We start from the raw sequence: 18,908 nt of genomic DNA, 5'->3' as shown, positions 1-18,908 counted from the left end.
AACCCACAACAGCACATGGGATGATGGCACCAGAAATCTAACTTAATCCTATTACAATACCTCCTAATGCCTGTGCCAGGGTTTTCTTGGCTACAGTTTTACCAGTTGTCCTCGTTTGTATATAGATTTCTCCTTTCCCTCTCTCTTGAACATTGCTGATGAGATACCTTCATTTATTAAGCACCTGTTAAGCAGTGTATACACACACAAGCCATCTAGTTTATCCTGACAGTAACTTAATTAACAAGTGTTGTTCATCCCATTTTACAGCTGAGAAAACAGAGGTGTGTGTTTGTCACTGTTCTTCTTCGTGCTACCTGGCATTAGCATCGCAATCATGGTTTGAACCCAGATCTACAGGACTCCCTAACCCATGTCCTTGATATTTTACACTGAGAGCTTTTAACTAGTGCCACTCTTTGGATGAACTAAAAACGTTAAGAATATAAGAAGACTAATTTATCATTGAACAATGCCTGGTACATAGGAAACACACAGGAAATAATCAAGTCAAGCTACCCCTCATTGTAAAAACTAGGCAACTCAGGCTCAGAGAGGTTAAGTCACTTACCTAAAGTGCCCCAGCTAATGTTGAGGTCAGGATTGGCTCCTGGGCCAGCGGCTTTGAACTGTGGTCCAGGGTCCCATTGCAAAGTTCTGTGCTCCAAGGAGCCCATTCTGCCTTTACATAAAACAACTGGTTAGTTAGAATGCAAGAAACATCATGTAATTTTTAAAGAAATTGTTGTGTGTACTGTATTATATGGTTGCCTGTAATGGACCAGGCTGTTTTTTACTTGAAGAAAATGCCTCTTAGAAAACATGTTTTGTGGTTAAAATGGCATGCACTTCCTGATCACCCAAAAGTTCTCTTCCAAAATATTGTCCTCATCTAGTAATCAAACAATTATTCGTATCCTAGGCCTCTATTGACTTTATTCTCTGAATTATTTATTCTGTTGACAAAGCAAGATGATGTGCTCGTCATGGGAAGCAAGCACTTTGCCCGTTTTTATAATCTCATTTACCACTCCAAGCCTCTATTTCTATTGCATTTCCTTCTGGTTAGAATTCCATAAAAGTATTATGATCAAATTGAACAATGGTAATGGTCCCACGTGCCAGGAAGGTGAAACAGCTGGATGTCTGCCCACTTCCTGCCAAGGCATAATTAATTCTCACTAAGGATTTTTTGCAGACTTTCTGAATTAGCTTTTAAAGGCATAATACTAATAGCTACCATTTGTTGAGTACCTACATTAATTCTCTGAAAACCTTTGAGCTAGATACTATAATCTCAGGACACAGAGACTTGGAGAGGTTCAGTGAATTACCCAAACCTATCACAGGTAGCAAGTAGAGGAGGGGAGCAGAGGGCAGGGTGTGAACTCAGATTTGTTTACCCTGAAACCTGGGTTCTTTCCCCTCTGTCACCCTCCTTCTTCGTAGGGCCATTGGTATATTAGATGGGAAAGAATTGAAGCCCAGAGTTTGATTTGCATTATTTGGGGACTAAGACTTTTGTGGATGATTTTGTTCTTCTAAGTTCTTCTCCCTGTTGCATATTCTTACAGCTGGAAAAATGTGCTCAGGACCTGGGAAGTACATCTAAAGCAGTAGGCTCCTCCATGGCGCAGCTCCTGACCTGTGCTGCTCAAGGCAATGAGCACTACACAGGTGAGACTCGCCTTCATGATGCCCTGAGGCCAGGTACAGACCACGGGCTGGTGGGAGGAGTTCATTGATTTGACAATGAACCTGATGTTTTTATTTCAGCAGTTCAACACACATTTCTCAAGCACATTCCACATGCTTGTTACTGGGCTTGATGCTAAGCATACAAAAACTAATCAAATATGATTCCCCCAAACTATCAGTATTTGTGATTTTTTGGCATCCCAGGGGAATTGCTGGGAGAAATGAGGAAAACAATAGAATAGGAAAGACTAGAGATCTCTTCAAGAAAATTAGAGATACCAAGGGAACATTTCATGCAAAGATGGGCTCAATAAAGGACAGAAATGGTAGGGTTCTAACAGAAGCAGAAGATATTAAGAAGAGGTGGCAAGAATACACAGAAGAACTGTACAAAAAAGATCTTCATGACCCAGATAATCACAATGGTGTGATCACTGACCTAGAGCCAGACATCCTGGAATGTGAAGTCAAGTGGGCCTTAGGAAGCATCACTACAAACAAAGCTAGTGGAGGTGATGGAATTTCAGTTGAGCTATTTCAGATCCTGAAAGATGACTCTTTGAAAGTGCTGCACTCAATATGCCAGCAAATTTGGAAAACTCAGCAGTGGCCACAGGACTGGAAAAGGTCAGTTTTCATTCCAGTCCCAGAAAGGCAATGTCAAAGAATGCTCAAACTACCACACAATTGCACTCATCTCACACGCTAGTAAAGTAATGCTTAAAATTCCCCTAGCCAGGCTTCAGCAATATGTGAACTGTGAACTTCCAGATATTCAAGTTGGCTTTAGAAAAGTCAGAGGAACCAGAGATCAAATTGCCAACATCCACTGGATCATGGAAAAAGCAAGAGAGTTCCAGAAAAACATCTATTTCTGCTTTATTGACTATGCCAAAGCCTTTGACTGTGTAGATCACAATAAACTGGAAAATTCTGAAAGAGATGGGAATACCAGACCACCTCACCTGCCTCTTGAAAAACTTGTATGCAGGTGAGGAAGCAACAGTTAGAACTGGACATGGAACAACAGACTGGTTCCAAATAGGAAAAGGAGTACGTCAAGGCTGTATATTGTCACCCTGCTTATTTAACTTATATGCAGAGTACATCATGAGAAACGCTGGACTGGAAGAAGCACAAGCTGGAGTCAAGATTGCCGGGAGAAATATCAATAACCTCAGATATGCAGATGACACCACCCTTATGGCAGAAAGTGAAGAAGAACTAAAGAGCCTGTTGATGAAAGTGAAAGAGGAGAGTGAAAAAGTTGGCTTAAATCTCAACATTCAGAAAACTAAGATCATGACATCCGGTCCCATCACTTCATGGCAAATAGATGGGGGAACAGTGGCTGACTTTATTTTTTGGGCTCCAAGATTGCTGCAGATGGTGATTGCAGCCATGAAATTAAAAGACACTTACTCCTTGGAAGGAAAGTTATGACCAGCTTAGACAGCATATTAATAAGCAGAGACTTTTTACTTTGCCATCAAAGGTCCTTCTAGTCAAGGCTGTGGTTTTTCCAGTGGTCATGTATGGCTGTGAGAGTTGGACTGTGAAGAAAGCTGAACGCTGAAGAATTGATGCTTTTGAACTGTGGTGTTGGAGAAGACTCTTGAGAATCCCTTGGACTGCAAGGAGATCCAACCAGGCCATCCTAAAGGAGATCAGTCCTGGGTATTCATTGGAAGGACTGATGTTGAAGCTGAAACTCCAATATTTTGGCCACCTGATGTAAAGAGTGGACTCATTTGAAAGACCCTGATGCTGGGAAAGATTGAGGGCAGGAGGAGAAGGGGATGACAGAGGATGAGATGGTTGGATGACATCACTGACTCAATGGACATGGGTTTGGGTGGACTCCGGGAGTTGGTGATGGACAGGGAGGCCTGGTGTGCTGCAATTCATGGGGTGGCAAAGAGTCAGACATGACTGAGCGACTGAACTGAACTGAACTGAACTGAGGGTGTGTTCTTGCCTGGGAAATCCCGTGGACAGAGGAACCTAGTGGCCTGCAGTCCATGGAGTCGCAAAAGAGTTGGACAGGACTTTGCAACTTTAACAGAAAACAAAGCTGTGCAGCTACGCAGCTACACTCCTTCCTGCAGTGCCTGAAAGTTCTACTTGTTCTACATCCTGGGCCCCGCTCTAATCTGTCAATTTTAGCTTTTCTATTCAGTGTGTAGTGGAATCACATTACGGTTTTTAATTTGTGTGTCCCTGAGAAGCAGTGTGGTTGAGGATATTTTCAGTGTATCAACCATTTGGATACCTTCCTTGTGAAGCATCTCTTCATGTCTTTTGTGCATTTTTAAAAATATTGATTTTCTGTTTCTTCCTTATATATCTGCAGGAATTAGTTGTCACATATTTTGTGGCTTACCTTTTTGCTGTCTTAAAGGTGTATCCTGATAAACAAAACTTAAACTTTAATACAGTCCAATTTGTACTTCTCCTTTATGGTTAGTGCTTTTTGTGTCCCATTTAACAATTTTACTTTTCCAAGTCATAAAGATATTCTTCGCTGTTATAGTCTAGAAGCTTTGTTTCACTTTCCATATAGTAAGTCCCCTGTATATGATCCTTCAGGCTGTGAACTTTCAAAGATGCAAATATGCATCCCATCAGCATCAGCCATGAGTGAAATTGCAGCTTGCCCTCCATCTCCTGTTGCTGACAGTCCTTCTGCTCTACCCTCTCCCCTCTCTTCTCCCTTGTCCAGTCAATAACTCTTCTTGCCTTACTTGATGCCAGGCCCTGTATGCCAGCTGTTTTACTGTACAACTGTACTTTTCCAGGTACTGTACTGTAAGATTTAAAATATTTGTGTGTGTGTGTTTTTATGCATTCTTTGTGTGTAAAGTATTATAAACCTATTACAGTACTGAATAGCTGATTGTGTCAGTTGGGTAACTATTTTTTATAAAATAGCCTATTGGGTAGGCTATTTTTGTTGGACTTACAAATTGGGCTTAATGAATGTGCTCTTGGAATGGAACCTGTTCGTTTGTAATGGACTTGCTATATTTAGAACTGTGATCCACCTGGAACTGAGTGGCAAACGGGATCCTAGTGGAGTTGTTTTTGCACTAGGGCATCCATGCACTTCCTTTCCCCAATGGTCTTGAGGGCCACTTCATTATAAATTAAGTGAATCAATGTGTGTGAATCAGTTGCTAAACTTTGCTTCTTTTTCATTGCTGTAATTGCCTGTTCCTACCTTAGTACCACACTTGCCTAATCACTGCAGGTTTATACTAACTGTATCCAAGAACGTGAGTGCCCTGACCCTACTGTTCTTCCTCAAGTTAGTCCTGACTTCCTTGACCCTTTATATCCACTCTGTTTTAGATGCAGCCGATCAATTTGTGCCTTCCCACCAATAAAAGCCTTTTTAGTTTTTTTTTTTTTTCTTGGTGGTTTGATTTTGATTTGGGTTTCCTGAATCTGGAGATAATTGGCATTTTTATATCACCGAGTCTTACAATCTACGAATACGGCATGTGTCTACATTATTTAGGTTTCCTTTCTCTGAATATTGTTTTATAGTTTTTTGCATAGATATTTTGGTTTTCATTATAGTATGCATCATCAAGCTTCTCCCCTTTTACTTTCAGTTTTGCTCTATGTTTATATTTAATGTGTGTCCTGTTATATCATGTAGTTGTCCTTTTATGGGGGGAGAAGTTGTTTGTTGCTGTGACACTATTTGCGTTTCAGTTGGAGTATTTGGTCTACTTACATATAATGTAATTACTGATATATCAAGGTTTGAATTTGTCATCTTACTATTCTTTTCTATATGTCCTACCTACCCTAGGTTCCCTTCTTCTCTCCTTTCTTGCCTTCTTTCGGATTTATAAGTGCTTTATAAAATCCATTACCCTTGATTGGTTTTCTGTACTTTCATTGCCTATTTTGTTTGTTTTGTGGCTGTGCTGGGTCTTTGTTGCTGCACACGGGCTTTCTTTAATTGCAGTGAGCCGGCGCTGCTCTTCTTTGCAGTGTGCAGACTTCCTATTGTGGTGGCTTCTCTGGTTGCAGAGCAAAGTTGTGGCCCACAGGCTTAGTTGCTCCCTGGCTTGTGGGATCTTCCTGGAACAGGGATCAAACCCATGTCCCCTGTATTGGCAGGTAGATTCTTAACCACGTGGCCCACCCGGAAAGTCCTCATTGCCTATTCTTTAACAATTTTTTAAAAGTATAATATAGGTTAGTATGTTTACCTCTTCCTGGACAGTGCAAGAATCTTGGGACACATACACTTTATTTATCTTTCTTCCAACTCGTTCCTTGTTGTTGAGTGTTTTAATTCTGCATATATTTAACCTCCTCAATTCGGATTCAGAGTTGCGTCATAGTAATAATCAAGTGCTCCTCCACATTGACCTTTCCACTGTTGTTCATTCCTCCCTGATCTCAGTGTGCCTCCACCTGGGATTGTTTCCTTTCTGCCCAAAGAACTCCCTTCATTACTTCCTTTAGTGCGAATCTGCTGTGACCAATTCTTTCAGTTGTTGTTTGCCTAAAAATGCCTTGTGTAACCTTTATTTTGGGTGGATCATTTTATGTATTATAAAGTTTTAGGTTGGCGGTTGTTTTCTTCTAGCTTTTGAAGATGTTATTCCTTTGGTTTCTGGCTTCCTTTATTTCTGCTGTGAAGTTAGCTGTCACTTTACTCTTCTACAGGTAATGTGGTTTTAGTTTTCCCTCTGCTACTTGAACTTTCTCGATCTTTTTTTGAATTTTTGAATTTTCTCAGTCTTTGATTTTCAACCACTGTGCCCAGAGTTTTGTTGTGTGCTGTTTTGCCTACTTATCCTGCCTTGGGTTTTAGTACTCCTTGAAGATGAGATTTGTTATCTTAGGTCACTTTTAAAAAACTCAACCACTGCACCTTCTAATATTGCTTCCATCCCATTTTTTCTCTCCTCTTTGTAGATCCCAGTTACCCCCTATGTTGGACATTTTCACTATATGTGTCTCCTATGCTTTTTTTCTATGTTGGGCATGATTTTTCTTCATGCTTTATTCTGTGGGCTTTTTTTTTAATCTGCAGCTCACTATTCCTCTGTTTATTTGTGTCTATTCTATCTTTAAACCTTCTGTTGGGTTTTTAATTTTTAATGTCATATTTTATACTAGTCTTTTGATAGCTTTCTTATACTTCCCCCTTCTCTGCAGAAATTCTCTATCTTGTCATCTAACTTCTTCAACATACTTTTCACATTTACCTAAAACCCAGGTTAAAAAAAAAAAAAAATTTTTTTTCTGCCTGGTCATGCAGCATATAAGGTTTTAGTTCCCTGACTAGGGATCAAACCCATGCTCCCTGCATTGAAAGCACAGTCTTAACCACTGGATGGACCATCAGGGAAGTTCCAAAGTCCCAGCCTTGAGGATCCAATGTCAAGATCAACTATGGGCATCTTATTGTCTGTTTTGGAGTTTTTTCCCTCTGTTTTCAATTATTGATCTTATCTCCTGATGTTTCTGATATTTTAAAAATGTAATGCTAATCATTGGTATTTTCATTGTAGAGATAATTTGAAGTTCTAGATTGTGCTTTCTTCGATACAGAGGATTATTCTTTTATTTTAGCAGGTGGTTTAGAAATGAGCAGATCACCATAATATGAGTGGATCTGAACTGACTGGATATTGTAAAGTCTATTTCCAATGTACGTTCCATGATGTAGCCCTTTGTGCCAGCTGTCCAAACACCTGTGGTGTTTATGAGGGCCATTCTGACAGTTGAACTCAGAACTATATGTTTAGCATCCCAACCCCACGCCATTGCAGAAGGTTTTGCTCAGCCTCTCAGCTTCTGGGCAGCAGTTTACGAATTAGAAAATGCCTTGAGGGAAAAGTAACATTGTACTCACTTCTAAGTGCTTTCTTTCTCTTCAGGATCTTGGCTTTCTTTACCTTGGCTCCTTGGTACCTCTCCATTGTCTTCAAACAGATGTTTCATATATTTTCCCCAGTGTTTCTAGTTGTCTCTCAGGAGGGGAGGATTCATCTGCAATAAGTTATTCTGCCTCTTTAGTTTTTTAAAAAACTGTGTATATTTATTACTTTGAAAATAAAAGCATAACACGAACACAAAAAGAATTATAGCATAGTGTAATATAGTACCTACAACAGTAAAAATGAGCAATTCTGTCTTCATGAGAGGCTAAAGGAAGATACTAAAGCAGAATTGACACTTGATAGGGGTCTTAAGGATTATTACAACTCACATAGTATCTACGGAGAAGAAGTGTATGTAAATTTTTAAAAGTGTAGGGCATAATAGAGATGTAGTTTCAAGAATTTCTGCACATTGCTGAAATCTTGCCAAATTTTATGTAGATGATGAAATGGATTTTTACTGAAGGAATGACTGCTTTACAACTTGTATCATCTGATACTGATTAACATCTAGAATGACAAACTGTCTAGCTGGTGTCTGAAGAGCAGACTAGGAATAGCCCCATTTCATTTTGGCAGGTACCAACTAGGTAGACTTGGAAACAGCATATGTGAAGTCCCAAAAGCAGGAGGAGAAGGCTAATCAAATGAACTGAGAGGGATCCTAGTAAAAGGCAGGGAGGTAGGCAGTGAGAAGATAAGGCTGTGAAGGTCGGCTGGGGTCAGATCCTGAAAGGCGTCATGCATACATCCTCAATCCATCAGTAGTGTCAGACTCTTTGTGACACTGTAGACTGTACCCCACCAGGCTCCTCTGTTGATGGGATTTCCCAGCAAGAATACTCAAGTGGGTGGCCATTTCCTCCTCCAGGAGATCTTCTCAACCCAGGGGTCAAACCCACATCTCCTTTGGCTCCTGCATTGACAGGCAGTTTCTTAACCACTGAGCCTTCTGGGAAGCCCCAAAAGGCCTCATAAGCAAATTTACATAAATTGAGGGACCTTCCTGGTGGTCAATTGGTAAGAATCTGCCTTTCGGACTTCCCTGGTTGTCCTGTAGATAAGAATCTGCCTGCCAGTGCAGGGGACACGGGTTTGATAGCTGGTCTGGGAAGATCCCACATGCTGTGGAACAACTAAACCCATGTACCACAACTACTGAACCAGCATGCTGAAGTTACTGCAGCCTGTGCACCTGGAGCCCGTGCTCTGCAACAAGAGACACCCCTGCTGGTGCAACTAGAGAAAGCCTGTGCACAGCAATGAAGACCCAGTGCAACCAAAAATAAAATAATTATTAAAAAAAAAAAAAAGAATCCGTCTTGCAATGCAGGAGACACAGGTCCAATCCCTGATCAGGGAAATAAGATCCCACATGTGGTAGGGCGACTAAACCTGTGCACTGCAACTTCTGAACCCACCAACTCTGAAGCTGAAGCCCCACAACTGGAGAGCCCATGAGCCACAACAAAGACCCGACACAGCCAAATAAATACACATTTTTAAAACAATAAATAAATTGAAATGTAATCTCAGAGCATGTGAAAATACTGAAAAGTTTGCATCCATGGACACAGTCTAGATTGCCCTTTAATGCAGATTACCCTTCTTTCCTGTGCAGATAAGTTAGAAACAAAGTTGGGGCCACTGAGACCAGTGAGAAGGCTGTTGCAATTATCCATGTAAGAAATGTTAGTGGTTTGTCGTGGAGATTTTGTTGTTGTTCAGTTGCTAGGTTGTGTCCAACATTTTGTGGCCCCATGGACTGCAGCACTCCAGGCTTCCCTGGCCTTCACTATGTCCTGGAGTTCGCTCAAACTCATATCCATTGAGTCGACAATGCCATCCAACCATTTCATCCTCTGTCACCGCCTTCTCCTCTTGCCCTCAATCTTTCCCAGCATCAGGGTCTTTTTCCAGTAAGTCCAGCTCTTGTCATCTGGTGGCCAAAGTATTGGAGCTTTAGCTTCAGCAACAGTCTTTCCATTAGATATTCAGAGCTGATTTTCTTCAAGATAGACTGGTTTGATCTCCTTGCAGTCTGATGGACTCACAAGAGTCCTCTCCAGCATCGCTGTTTGAAAGCATCAATTCTTTGGTGCTCAGCCTTCTTTGTGGTCCAGCTCTCACATCCGTACATGACTAATGGAAAAACCATAGCTTTGCCTATATGGACTTTTGTCAGCAAGGTGATGTCTCTGCTTTTTAATACACTGTCTAGGTTTGTCATAGCTTTCCTTCCAAGAAGCAAGCGCCTTTCAATTTCATGGCTGCAGTCAACATCCACAGTGATTTTGGAGCATAAGAAAATAAAATCTGTCACTGCTTCCACTTTTTCCCCTTCTATTGGCCATGAAGTGATGAGACCAGATGCCGTGGTCTTAGTTTTTTGAATGTTGAGTTTCAAGCCAGTTTCTTCATCTCCTCTTTCACCTTCATCAAGAGGCTCTTTAGTTCCTCTTCACTTTCTGCCATTGGAGTGGTATCATCTGCATATTGGTAGTTTTTGGTATTTCTTCCAGCAGTCTTGAATCCAGCTTGTGCTTCATCCAGCCATGCATTTCACATGATGTACTCTGCATAGAAGTTAAATAAGCGGGGTGACAATATACAGCTTTGATGTACTCCTTTCCCAGTTTGTAACCGGTCTGTTGTTCCATGTCAGGTTCTAACTGTTGCTTCTTAACCTGCATACAGATTTCTCAGGAGGCAGGTAAGGTGGTTTGGTATTCCTATCTCTCTAAGAATTTTACACAGTTTGTTGTGATCCACACACTCAAAGGCTTTAGTGTAATCAATAAAGGAGAAGTAGATGTTTTTCTGGAACTCCCTTGCTTTCTCCATGATCCAAAGAATACCGGCATTTTAATCTCTCAAGAAGGTAGGGAAAACCACCAGGCCATTCAGATTTGACCTAAATCAAATCTCTTATGATTATAAAGAGGAGGTGATAAATTGCTTCAAGGAATTAGATCTGACAGAGTGCCTGAAGAACTATGGACGGAGGTTCGTAACATTGTACAGGAGGCAGTGAGCAAAACAATTCCAAAGAAGAAGAAATGCATGAAGGCAAAGTGGTTGTCTGAGGAAGTTTTACAGATAGCTGAGGAAAGAAGAGAAGTGAAAGGTGAAAGACAAAAGAGAAAAGGAAAGGTATACCCAACAGAATGCAGAGTTTCAGAGAACAGCAAGGAGAGATAAGAGCGTTGCCAAGAAATAGAGGAAAACAATAGATTAGGGAAGACTAGAGATCTCTTCCGGAAAATTGGAGATACCTAGGGAACATTTCATGCAAAAATGGGCATGATAAAGGACAGAAAACAGTAAGGACTGAACAGAAGCAGAAGAGATTAAGAAGAGGTGGCAAGAATACACAGAAGACTATACAAAAAAGATCTTAATGACCCGATAATTATTATGGTGTGGTTTCTCACATAGAGCCAGACATCCTGGAATCAAGTGGGCTGTAGGAAGTATTACTATGAACAAAGCTAGTGGAGGTGATGGAATTCCATCTGAGCTATGTAACATACTAAAAGGTGATATTGTTAAAGTGTTGCACTCAATATATCAGCAAATTTGGAAAACTCAGCCATGGCCACAAGACTGGGAAAGTTTTCATGCCAATCCCAAAGAAAGGCAATGCAAAGAATTTTCAGACTACCATACAATTGCACTCACTTCACATGCTGACAAGATTGTCCTCAAAGTCCTTCACACCAGGCTTCAGCTGTACGTGATCTGAGAACTTCCAAACGTAAAAATGTATTTAGAAATGGCCTTGGAGATGAGGGATGGATTAAAGACAAAGAGACTTGACAATTGTTGGCAGTGGGATTAGAAGTTGGTAGGAATGGGAGTAAGGAAAGTAACATAGACAGCTCTAAGTTTAGCCTCATGGCTGAACACACTGTGGTAGAAACACTGGATCATGGGAAGACGTGTTGAGGGCTGGAATTTCAGGATTCCAGGTTCAACTTCAAATGGATTCAATTTGAAGTCCCTGCAGGATATCCACAGAGAGGCGCTCATTAGGCAACTAGATATTTGCCTCTGGAACTCAGTAGAGAAGTCTGAGCTGGAGATAAATATTTTTAAATTTTGAATAAAATGGTGTTGATTGATACGATGGTAGGGAGGTAGAGAAGTTTGCCTTGGGGTGGGGGTAGTGGTTCAATAAGAAAAATTTTATCAGATATAACCCTGCCGAACCCTTTGAGGAGAAGGCTGAGCAATAGAAATCTTTGAAAGACATGAGAATGTGCGTCCTTAGAGCAAGGAAACCAGGAGAAAGGGATGTCTCTCAGCTCAGTGTCTGCCTAGAAAGACACTGAAGAGAGGGACTTAAGCATCCGCTTGGCTTAAGGAAAAACTAAGTCACTGACTCTCCCTGTTGACGGCTGTTTCAATAAAGTCGAAGAGTTGATGGGAAGCAGGGAGAGGACGTGAGTGTGGACAACTTCTCTCTGGGTGTCAGTTCCCTCTCCACATCTGTGATGTGTGGGGTATTCAGAAGTTGTACACAAGCTACCCCTGGACTGCATTCTAATGCAGATGTATGTGTCTGGGGCAGGGGGGCGGGGTGGGGGTGGGGGTTGGCCAGCATGGTGTTCAAAATGCATTTAGTCTCGTCTGATTACAGTTACATAGAACCCTTTCTAGATCCTTTGGGGGCAGGTTAAAAAAATCTTTCATACATGAATTTTTAAATTTATTTTTTAATTGGAGTATAGTTGCTTTATAATGTCTTAGTTTCTGCTTACAGTAGCATGAATCAGCTACGAGTATGCATACATGGTCTTTACCTTGTGAGTTTGATATGTGATCTAATGCTGTCTACCCACAATCTACATGAATTCTGATCAGGATTGATGATTTGATAAAGAATTCCCCTGTATTTCATATTATTAATGTGTCTCCTTAAGCTCTGTTGCTGAATATATTGGGTTTGTCAAAAAGTTCATACGGGTTTTTCACTTCCAGCTTATGGAAAAAGCCAAATGAACTTTTTGGCCAACCCAGTATTTTGAGAAGTAGCTGGCAGGAATACTGTGAACGTAATCTGTGTCTTCCAAGGATTGTGGTTATTGAAATAGTTGTCTGCTTCAGTGTTTCCCACTGGCAGTTTGGGGTATGTTGCACCCTTGACTACAGGAATAATTTGGGGCAGGGGGGGAGTGGTGATTGCTTGGACACATGACGCTGATGATAACCAACATCACTATTGAGAACGTTGCCATAAATTCAGCCATGTACAGACTTCGATGTTTATTGGGCTTCCTGGCATCTGGTGGTCCTCTTTCATCCATTTGTTGGTGTGGCTTCTGCTTTCTCCAAAACCTGATCCTTCCAGAGAGGATTCTTGATGTGCCTAGAGATTTCATAGTGAGTCCTCAGCAGAAAACACATAGGGTGCATATGCCTCAGCTTTTGGAATTCCACTCTCCTGGTTTCTGCCTTTTAGAAAAACTGTCTGAGTCTATAAAAGGTTTTTGGTGAATGATTTTTGCATGATCATGACTTTTCTAATTGGATGTGATAAATGTTTTATTCTTCCAAAATCATACAACTCAGATAAATTCAAGAGTCGCTGTAGGAAGTCAAGAGGCGAGGTCTAAGAAATCACTGTGTTGAATTTTCTTTGGTCAAAGATGCGGTCTCATCCTCTCCTACAACCTGTGGGAAACCAAGGCCCATAGGGAAAAGGTGGCAGGAGTTTAGCCCACGCAGCTCACCAGCCCCAGAGCTGGACAAGGTCTTAACCACCCTGGGGCCCTTCTGAGCAAGGATGTCCTTCCAACCTGTGCCAGCAACTTCAGCATAAAATGCAGACTTCTGCTCGGCGTGTCTGTCTGCTTCACCTTGGCTTTATTTATCTTTATGTTTTCTCCTCTTCCATAAAAAACATTTTTAAAAAACATGCATTCATTTCACATGCTATGCTCAGAAGTGCCAGGTGATAAAGGGTAGATTGGCAGCTTTGTGATTTTTCTTGATTAGATTGTAGAGTTATGTCCCAGCTGTGTGGCTTCCTAAATATTTACAGATGAGCCAGCCTGCAGCACTGTGAGGTTGATTTATGGGTCCGGGGCCTTTCACACTCTTTATTGTATTAGGTCACCTCGTCCCCAGTAAGGCAAGGATCACCTGCTGCATCTGTGCCCACTCAGCTGAATCAGCGGCAGTAAAGGCCACGCTCAGTGGTGCCCGGAGGCCACCCAGCCGAAGCCTGTACATGAGGCCTTTGGCCCATACCCGAAGCCTGTGGTGAAAGAGAAGATGATCTGAATTTTTCATGCGGATGTTGTGGGTTCTGACAAGAATCCCTCATGGTTCTGTGTCCCAGAGAGCACTGAGCAGGGTCTGACCCCTTTCTTACACATCTGAGATGTAAGAAACCTCAGATCTCAAGTGTGTCCACAGATAAGAAGCTTTGCAGCGCTGGTCCTCATCTGAAATGGTTTCATGAGACAAGCTTTGAGGCTGGATATTCTGCAGTTCCCCAGGTTCTAGGAGCCTTTTGTCACATGCTTTGGCATTTCCAGTCTTCATCCTTTTCTTGGGTGTGCCAAGTACTAGGTGTCATGTAGGGTGGCACCTCTCCTTTCTATGAGAGGTGGTGCTACAGTTTTTAAAGTTTTTTTAATTGATTTGTTTTTGGTTGTGCTTTGTTGCTACTTGCGGGCTTTTGCTGGTTGCAGTGAGCGGAGGCTACTCTTCGTGGCAGTGTGCATACTCCTTGTGGTGGCTTCTCTTGTTGCAGAGCACAGACTCTGAGGGTGTGGGCTTCAGTAGTTGTGGCTCCAGACTGTTTCTCCGAGGCATGTGGAATCTTCACAGACCAGGGAAACCTGTGTCCCCTGCACTGACAGGCAGATTCTTATCCACTGTGCCACCAGGGAAGTCCTATCATTTTTTAAGAATTGGTTATATTTACAGATTATCACCAAATCCCATCATCTTTAGAAGTAAATTTAAAGATGAGCAGGCACTTCACAAAAGAGGATATCCAAACAGCCACTGAGAAAAGTGTCCAACATCACTGCTCACTGGGGGCAGAAGAATTAAACCTCAGTAAGGAACTTGCCTGGTGGTCCAGTAGTTAAGACTTTAAGACTGTGGACTGCAGGAGATATGAATTCAATCTGTGGTTAGGGAACTAAGATCCCACATGTCGAACAGTGCCACCTGCCCCACCCGGCCCCCTCCCCCCCCAAAAAAGAAAAATCTCAGTGAGATGCAGCTGAACACTCATCAGAGTTGGCTAAAAAAAATCTAGCAATAGCAAGTTTGGTCCACGATGCAGAGTAACTGAACTCTCATATAGTGCTGGTGGAGTGTAAAATGTCAAAAACATTCTGAAGAAGTTTTGTAGTGTCCACCAAAGCTAAATACACACTTACTCTGTGGCCCAGGAATTCAGCTCCTAGGTTTAAATCTGCTAGAATCACTTCCATTTGTCTACCTAAATGCTGCTATGAGAATTTTTCTGGTAGTTTTATTCACAATAATCCACACGGGAAACAGTCCCCAAATGTCCAGCAAGAATGGATAAGCAGATGTTGCTGTGTTCCTATAATGGAATATTACACAGCAAGGAAAAGAAATGGCCTGCTGTGTGTAACAGCATGGGTAAATCTCACAGCGTTACGGTCAGAGAAAGAAACTAAACACAAAAGAACACCTACTGTGTGGTTCAATAAACATGGAGTTTAAGAGCAGGTAAAACTAGGCTAAGGTGATAAAAACTAGAATAGGGATTACTTCTGGTGTGAGAGTCTATTAACTGGGAAGGAGTACAGGTGATGGAAATGTTCCGTCTGCATCTGGATGCCAGGTACGTGGGTATACACATTTGTACGTTCTGGGAGACTTGTTCACTTTGTTGTATGTGGGTTATGCCCTGATAGAAATGACTGGAAAGAAAAGTGAATTAGAATGATTTATCTGTGAGTTGGATCCTGTGCACTTGGCATTTGAGGTCTAAGGACAGACAGAAGCAGAAGGAAATAGATTTTAGTGTGGCATTTGTTGTAACATCCCTCTTGGAGCAGCCCAGAGCCAGTGGCATGGGCTACTTCTTTGAGAAGCATATCAATTCAAATTTTATAGAAAGCAATTTGGAGCTTACCTGTACCAGGCACTGTCTGAGGATTCTCTTCTCTTTAGAAGGACCTAGAGATTTACTCCCAAGTAAAAGGATGGCTTTTGGATAAAACCTAATAGAAAGTCTGGTGGGCCTTTTTTTCTTTTAAATCCCCAGGGGTGGCTGCTCGAGAGACGGCCCAAGCTCTGAAAACGCTGGCCCAGGCTGCCCGGGGCGTGGCTGCATCCACGAGTGACCCGGCGGCTGCGCGCGCCATGTTGGATTCTGCCCGGGACGTGATGGAGGGCTCGGCCATGCTCATCCAGGAGGCCAAACAGGCCCTGATTGCACCCGGAGACGCCGAGAGTCAGCAGAGACTAGCGCAGGTGAGGCCCAGAACTGGCAGCTAAGGTCACCATCGCCGTGACATGTTGACAGGCTGTCACCCAGTAATGAGCACTTTCAGAAGCTTTGCCTGGTAGCCCCCATAACGTGAGATCTTCTTAATTCAGTCAACAGAAAGTACAGGGGTTTTGTTGAGACCTGTGCTTGGAACTTGAAGGGTCTGGACACAGCAAGCTTGTCTTGGGCCCTAGTGTACTTACATGTATCCCTCTTCCTGGCCTGGGAGGTGAGGTAGATACACTTGGTTTAGAAACTCAACACTTTAAACTCTCTCTAGTGCCTCTTCAGATGAGTCTTCCCAGAGAGTACGGACGGAGAGCCTCACAACCTCCTTTAAAGGCAGCGTGTGGGCAAACTCCAAGCTGGTCTGGAAGAACTCAGAGCGCCCCTCCAGCCCTTGAGCTGGGTGAGGTGTGGAGGTGATGGCACCAGAGGGTCACTGAGCAGAAATTCATCACAGGCCTGCCTAACAGTGATCCAAAGAGCTCGGGGCCTCCTTCTACCTCAGGCCCTCTGCAGGACTCCCTAGCAGGGAACTGTTTCTCTTCCTCTTGGTACTGGCCATCTTTGTTTTGGAACCTGACAGAATATTGGAGGGCTGTATCTGAGTCACAGTCAGGACTTGGCCTGGCCTCCGGAGCAGGTAGAGCGTGCTTTGTCACTGTGTCACAGCTGGTGCCAAGACACAGGATGTTCACGCCACTGAGAGGCCTAAATGCCCTGATGCAATGGTAAACAGTGTCAGGTAGATGCTGGCGGGTCATTTCCGTCTTGCTTAGCTCTGCCCACTCGCAACACATGTGCAAGTCTGTTTGCCCTGGAAGCTGCTTTCTGATGGGGCTTTTCTCCCTCTGTGTATTCAGGTGGCCAAAGCCGTTTCTCACTCATTGAATAACTGTGTGAACTGTCTCCCTGGGCAGAAGGATGTGGATGTGGCCTTGAAGAGCATTGGGGAGTCAAGCAAGAAGCTGCTGGTGGACTCGGTGAGAGGTTTTGGCTCGGGAAGGGGTACCTGGGGCCCTGGGCTCACCTCAGGTGCAGGTGGGGTCTTCTCCCCTCCAGGGACCCTTTGAGTAGCTCACCTTCCCTTAGGGGTTGGTTTTCGTGCCTATTTGCCTTTTCCTTGTTTTGCTTTCCAATCAGCCGAATTCCCAGGTAGAGCATCTAAAATTTACTTTTTCCTTGAGCCCACGTTGCCCTTCGATCTTGGGTTATCCCTGTGAGCCAAGAATGGGGCAGGCTGTTGACGGGGAGGGGTTTGGATCATCTGACCTCTCATCAGGACTCACTGAAAGAGTGAGTGGTCTGTGGAATTTCACGGTGGAGCTTGTTCCCTTCTTTTTTTGTAAACCCCCTTTGGGGGGACTTGGCCTTCTTCATCTCTGTTTCTTCTCTGCTGTGTGCCTGCACATAGCCAGGTATGCAGACAGTGGGTGTGGTGTGACTCATATAATCTAGCTTAACTCTCTAGAACTTTTTACCAACAGTTACAGTTCTGCTAGTGGCACTTCTGAGGGAAAGCTATATTGTTAGCAGAGACCAACTGATGAATAAAATTGGTGACTATTAGTTTGGAAAAATAGGATTTAAAGATTAATAGCATCTGCCTTTTAGTACCAGAAAGCTAAAACTTTGCAAGTTTCCATCTGAGAATGCCAAGATAGAGCATGGATTCAGAAAGCAGATCCCAGAGTCAGGTTGTCCAGGTATGAATCTTGGCTGTGCGGCTTAGGAGACCAGAAGCCCTGTGGAAAGCCGTCCTTGCTATTTTTAGATCCACTCTGTCTAGCACTGAGTAAGTGTTCAACAAATTTAAGTGAATGGGTATATTTTTTGAAGGTCAAACGTAATGTGGGCTCAGGCCACACAGAGCCTTTTCACCTAAACGATTCAGAAATGCATCCTGGAGAGTCTGTCTTCCCTCTGCAGCGTCCACCATTCCTCCTACACTCAGTAAAACTTCTGCAATTGTGCCCTCTCTTCCCACAGTTACCGCCAAGCACAAAGCCCTTCCAGGAAGCCCAGAGTGAACTGAACCAAGCAGCCGCCGATCTGAACCAGTCTGCGGGGGATGTGGTCCACGCCACCCGGGGCCAGAGTGGAGAGCTGGCCGCAGCCTCCGGGAAGTTCAGTGATGACTTCGATGAGTTCCTCGATGCTGGCATTGAGATGGCAGGCCAGGCGCAGGTAAGGGGGAGGGGGTTGCCGAGTGGAGCTGACCCTTGCCTCTCGCCTCTGGTGGACTGTCGGCCCCCGAGGCTAAGCGGCAAATAGGAGCTGGGAAACTGTGAACAGTCCACGGCTTTACATCATCTTTGCTGCTCAGAGAGCTTCGTGAGCTTACAGGAATGGCATTCCCAAAGACGCTATTAGCTTATGTGTGAGATGAAGATGACTGATAACTTCTGCCATGATCCTCCAACAGAACTCATCATCTTATACTGTTTGAAAGGAGGGCAGAGGAGAGAAGGAGGAGAGCCCTGCATCCTATACTTCAAATGTAGTATGGTACTATAAAAACTCATGTTATTTCAGGTTTGGTGAGTCCATTTGAAAAGGTTGTGTCTAACCCTGAGTATCAAGTGATTCAAAATTACCTCCTTCAGATGAACAGATAAACCCCTACTTTGGAACAAGGGAGGATGACTGGTCTGGGGTGAGCTCACTGAGCTATTTATTTGCTTTGAACTCCCTCAAAGTGGGACCCAGCATGCTTCTTACTCTGTTATATACAAAGGGCTGTTTCTCGGTTGGGAAGCCAGGTGAGCAATGTATTATTTGCAGAGTCAGAAGCCTTTGGGATGCAG

The 18,908-nt window shown here is 43.2% G+C and overlaps 1 protein-coding gene across 10 annotated transcripts in view; it reads left to right on the top strand.

Annotated features, from left to right (window-relative positions):
• TLN2 (talin 2) overlaps window positions 1-18,908 on the top strand; it is a 495,231-nt gene that overhangs the window by 363,786 nt on the left and 112,537 nt on the right. For 8 of the 10 annotated variants that reach the window (XM_024997998.2, XM_024998003.2, XM_024998000.2 and 5 more), the window contains 4 exons: window positions 1,575-1,710; window positions 15,874-16,082; window positions 16,965-17,084; window positions 18,091-18,288. In XM_024997998.2, coding sequence (XP_024853766.1) covers window positions 1,575-1,710; window positions 15,874-16,082; window positions 16,965-17,084; window positions 18,091-18,288 — 663 coding nt within the window. The remainder of the gene's footprint in view (window positions 1-1,574; window positions 1,711-15,873; window positions 16,083-16,964; window positions 17,085-18,090; window positions 18,289-18,908) is intronic. The other 2 variants (XM_024998001.2, XM_024997999.2) reach the window with 1 other exon arrangement.

The sequence above is a fragment of the Bos taurus genome, chromosome 10 (genome assembly GCF_002263795.3).
Source record: "Bos taurus isolate L1 Dominette 01449 registration number 42190680 breed Hereford chromosome 10, ARS-UCD2.0, whole genome shotgun sequence".
NCBI classification, from domain to species: domain Eukaryota; kingdom Metazoa; phylum Chordata; class Mammalia; order Artiodactyla; family Bovidae; genus Bos; species Bos taurus.
This window is presented reverse-complemented; position numbering and strand designations above follow the sequence as displayed.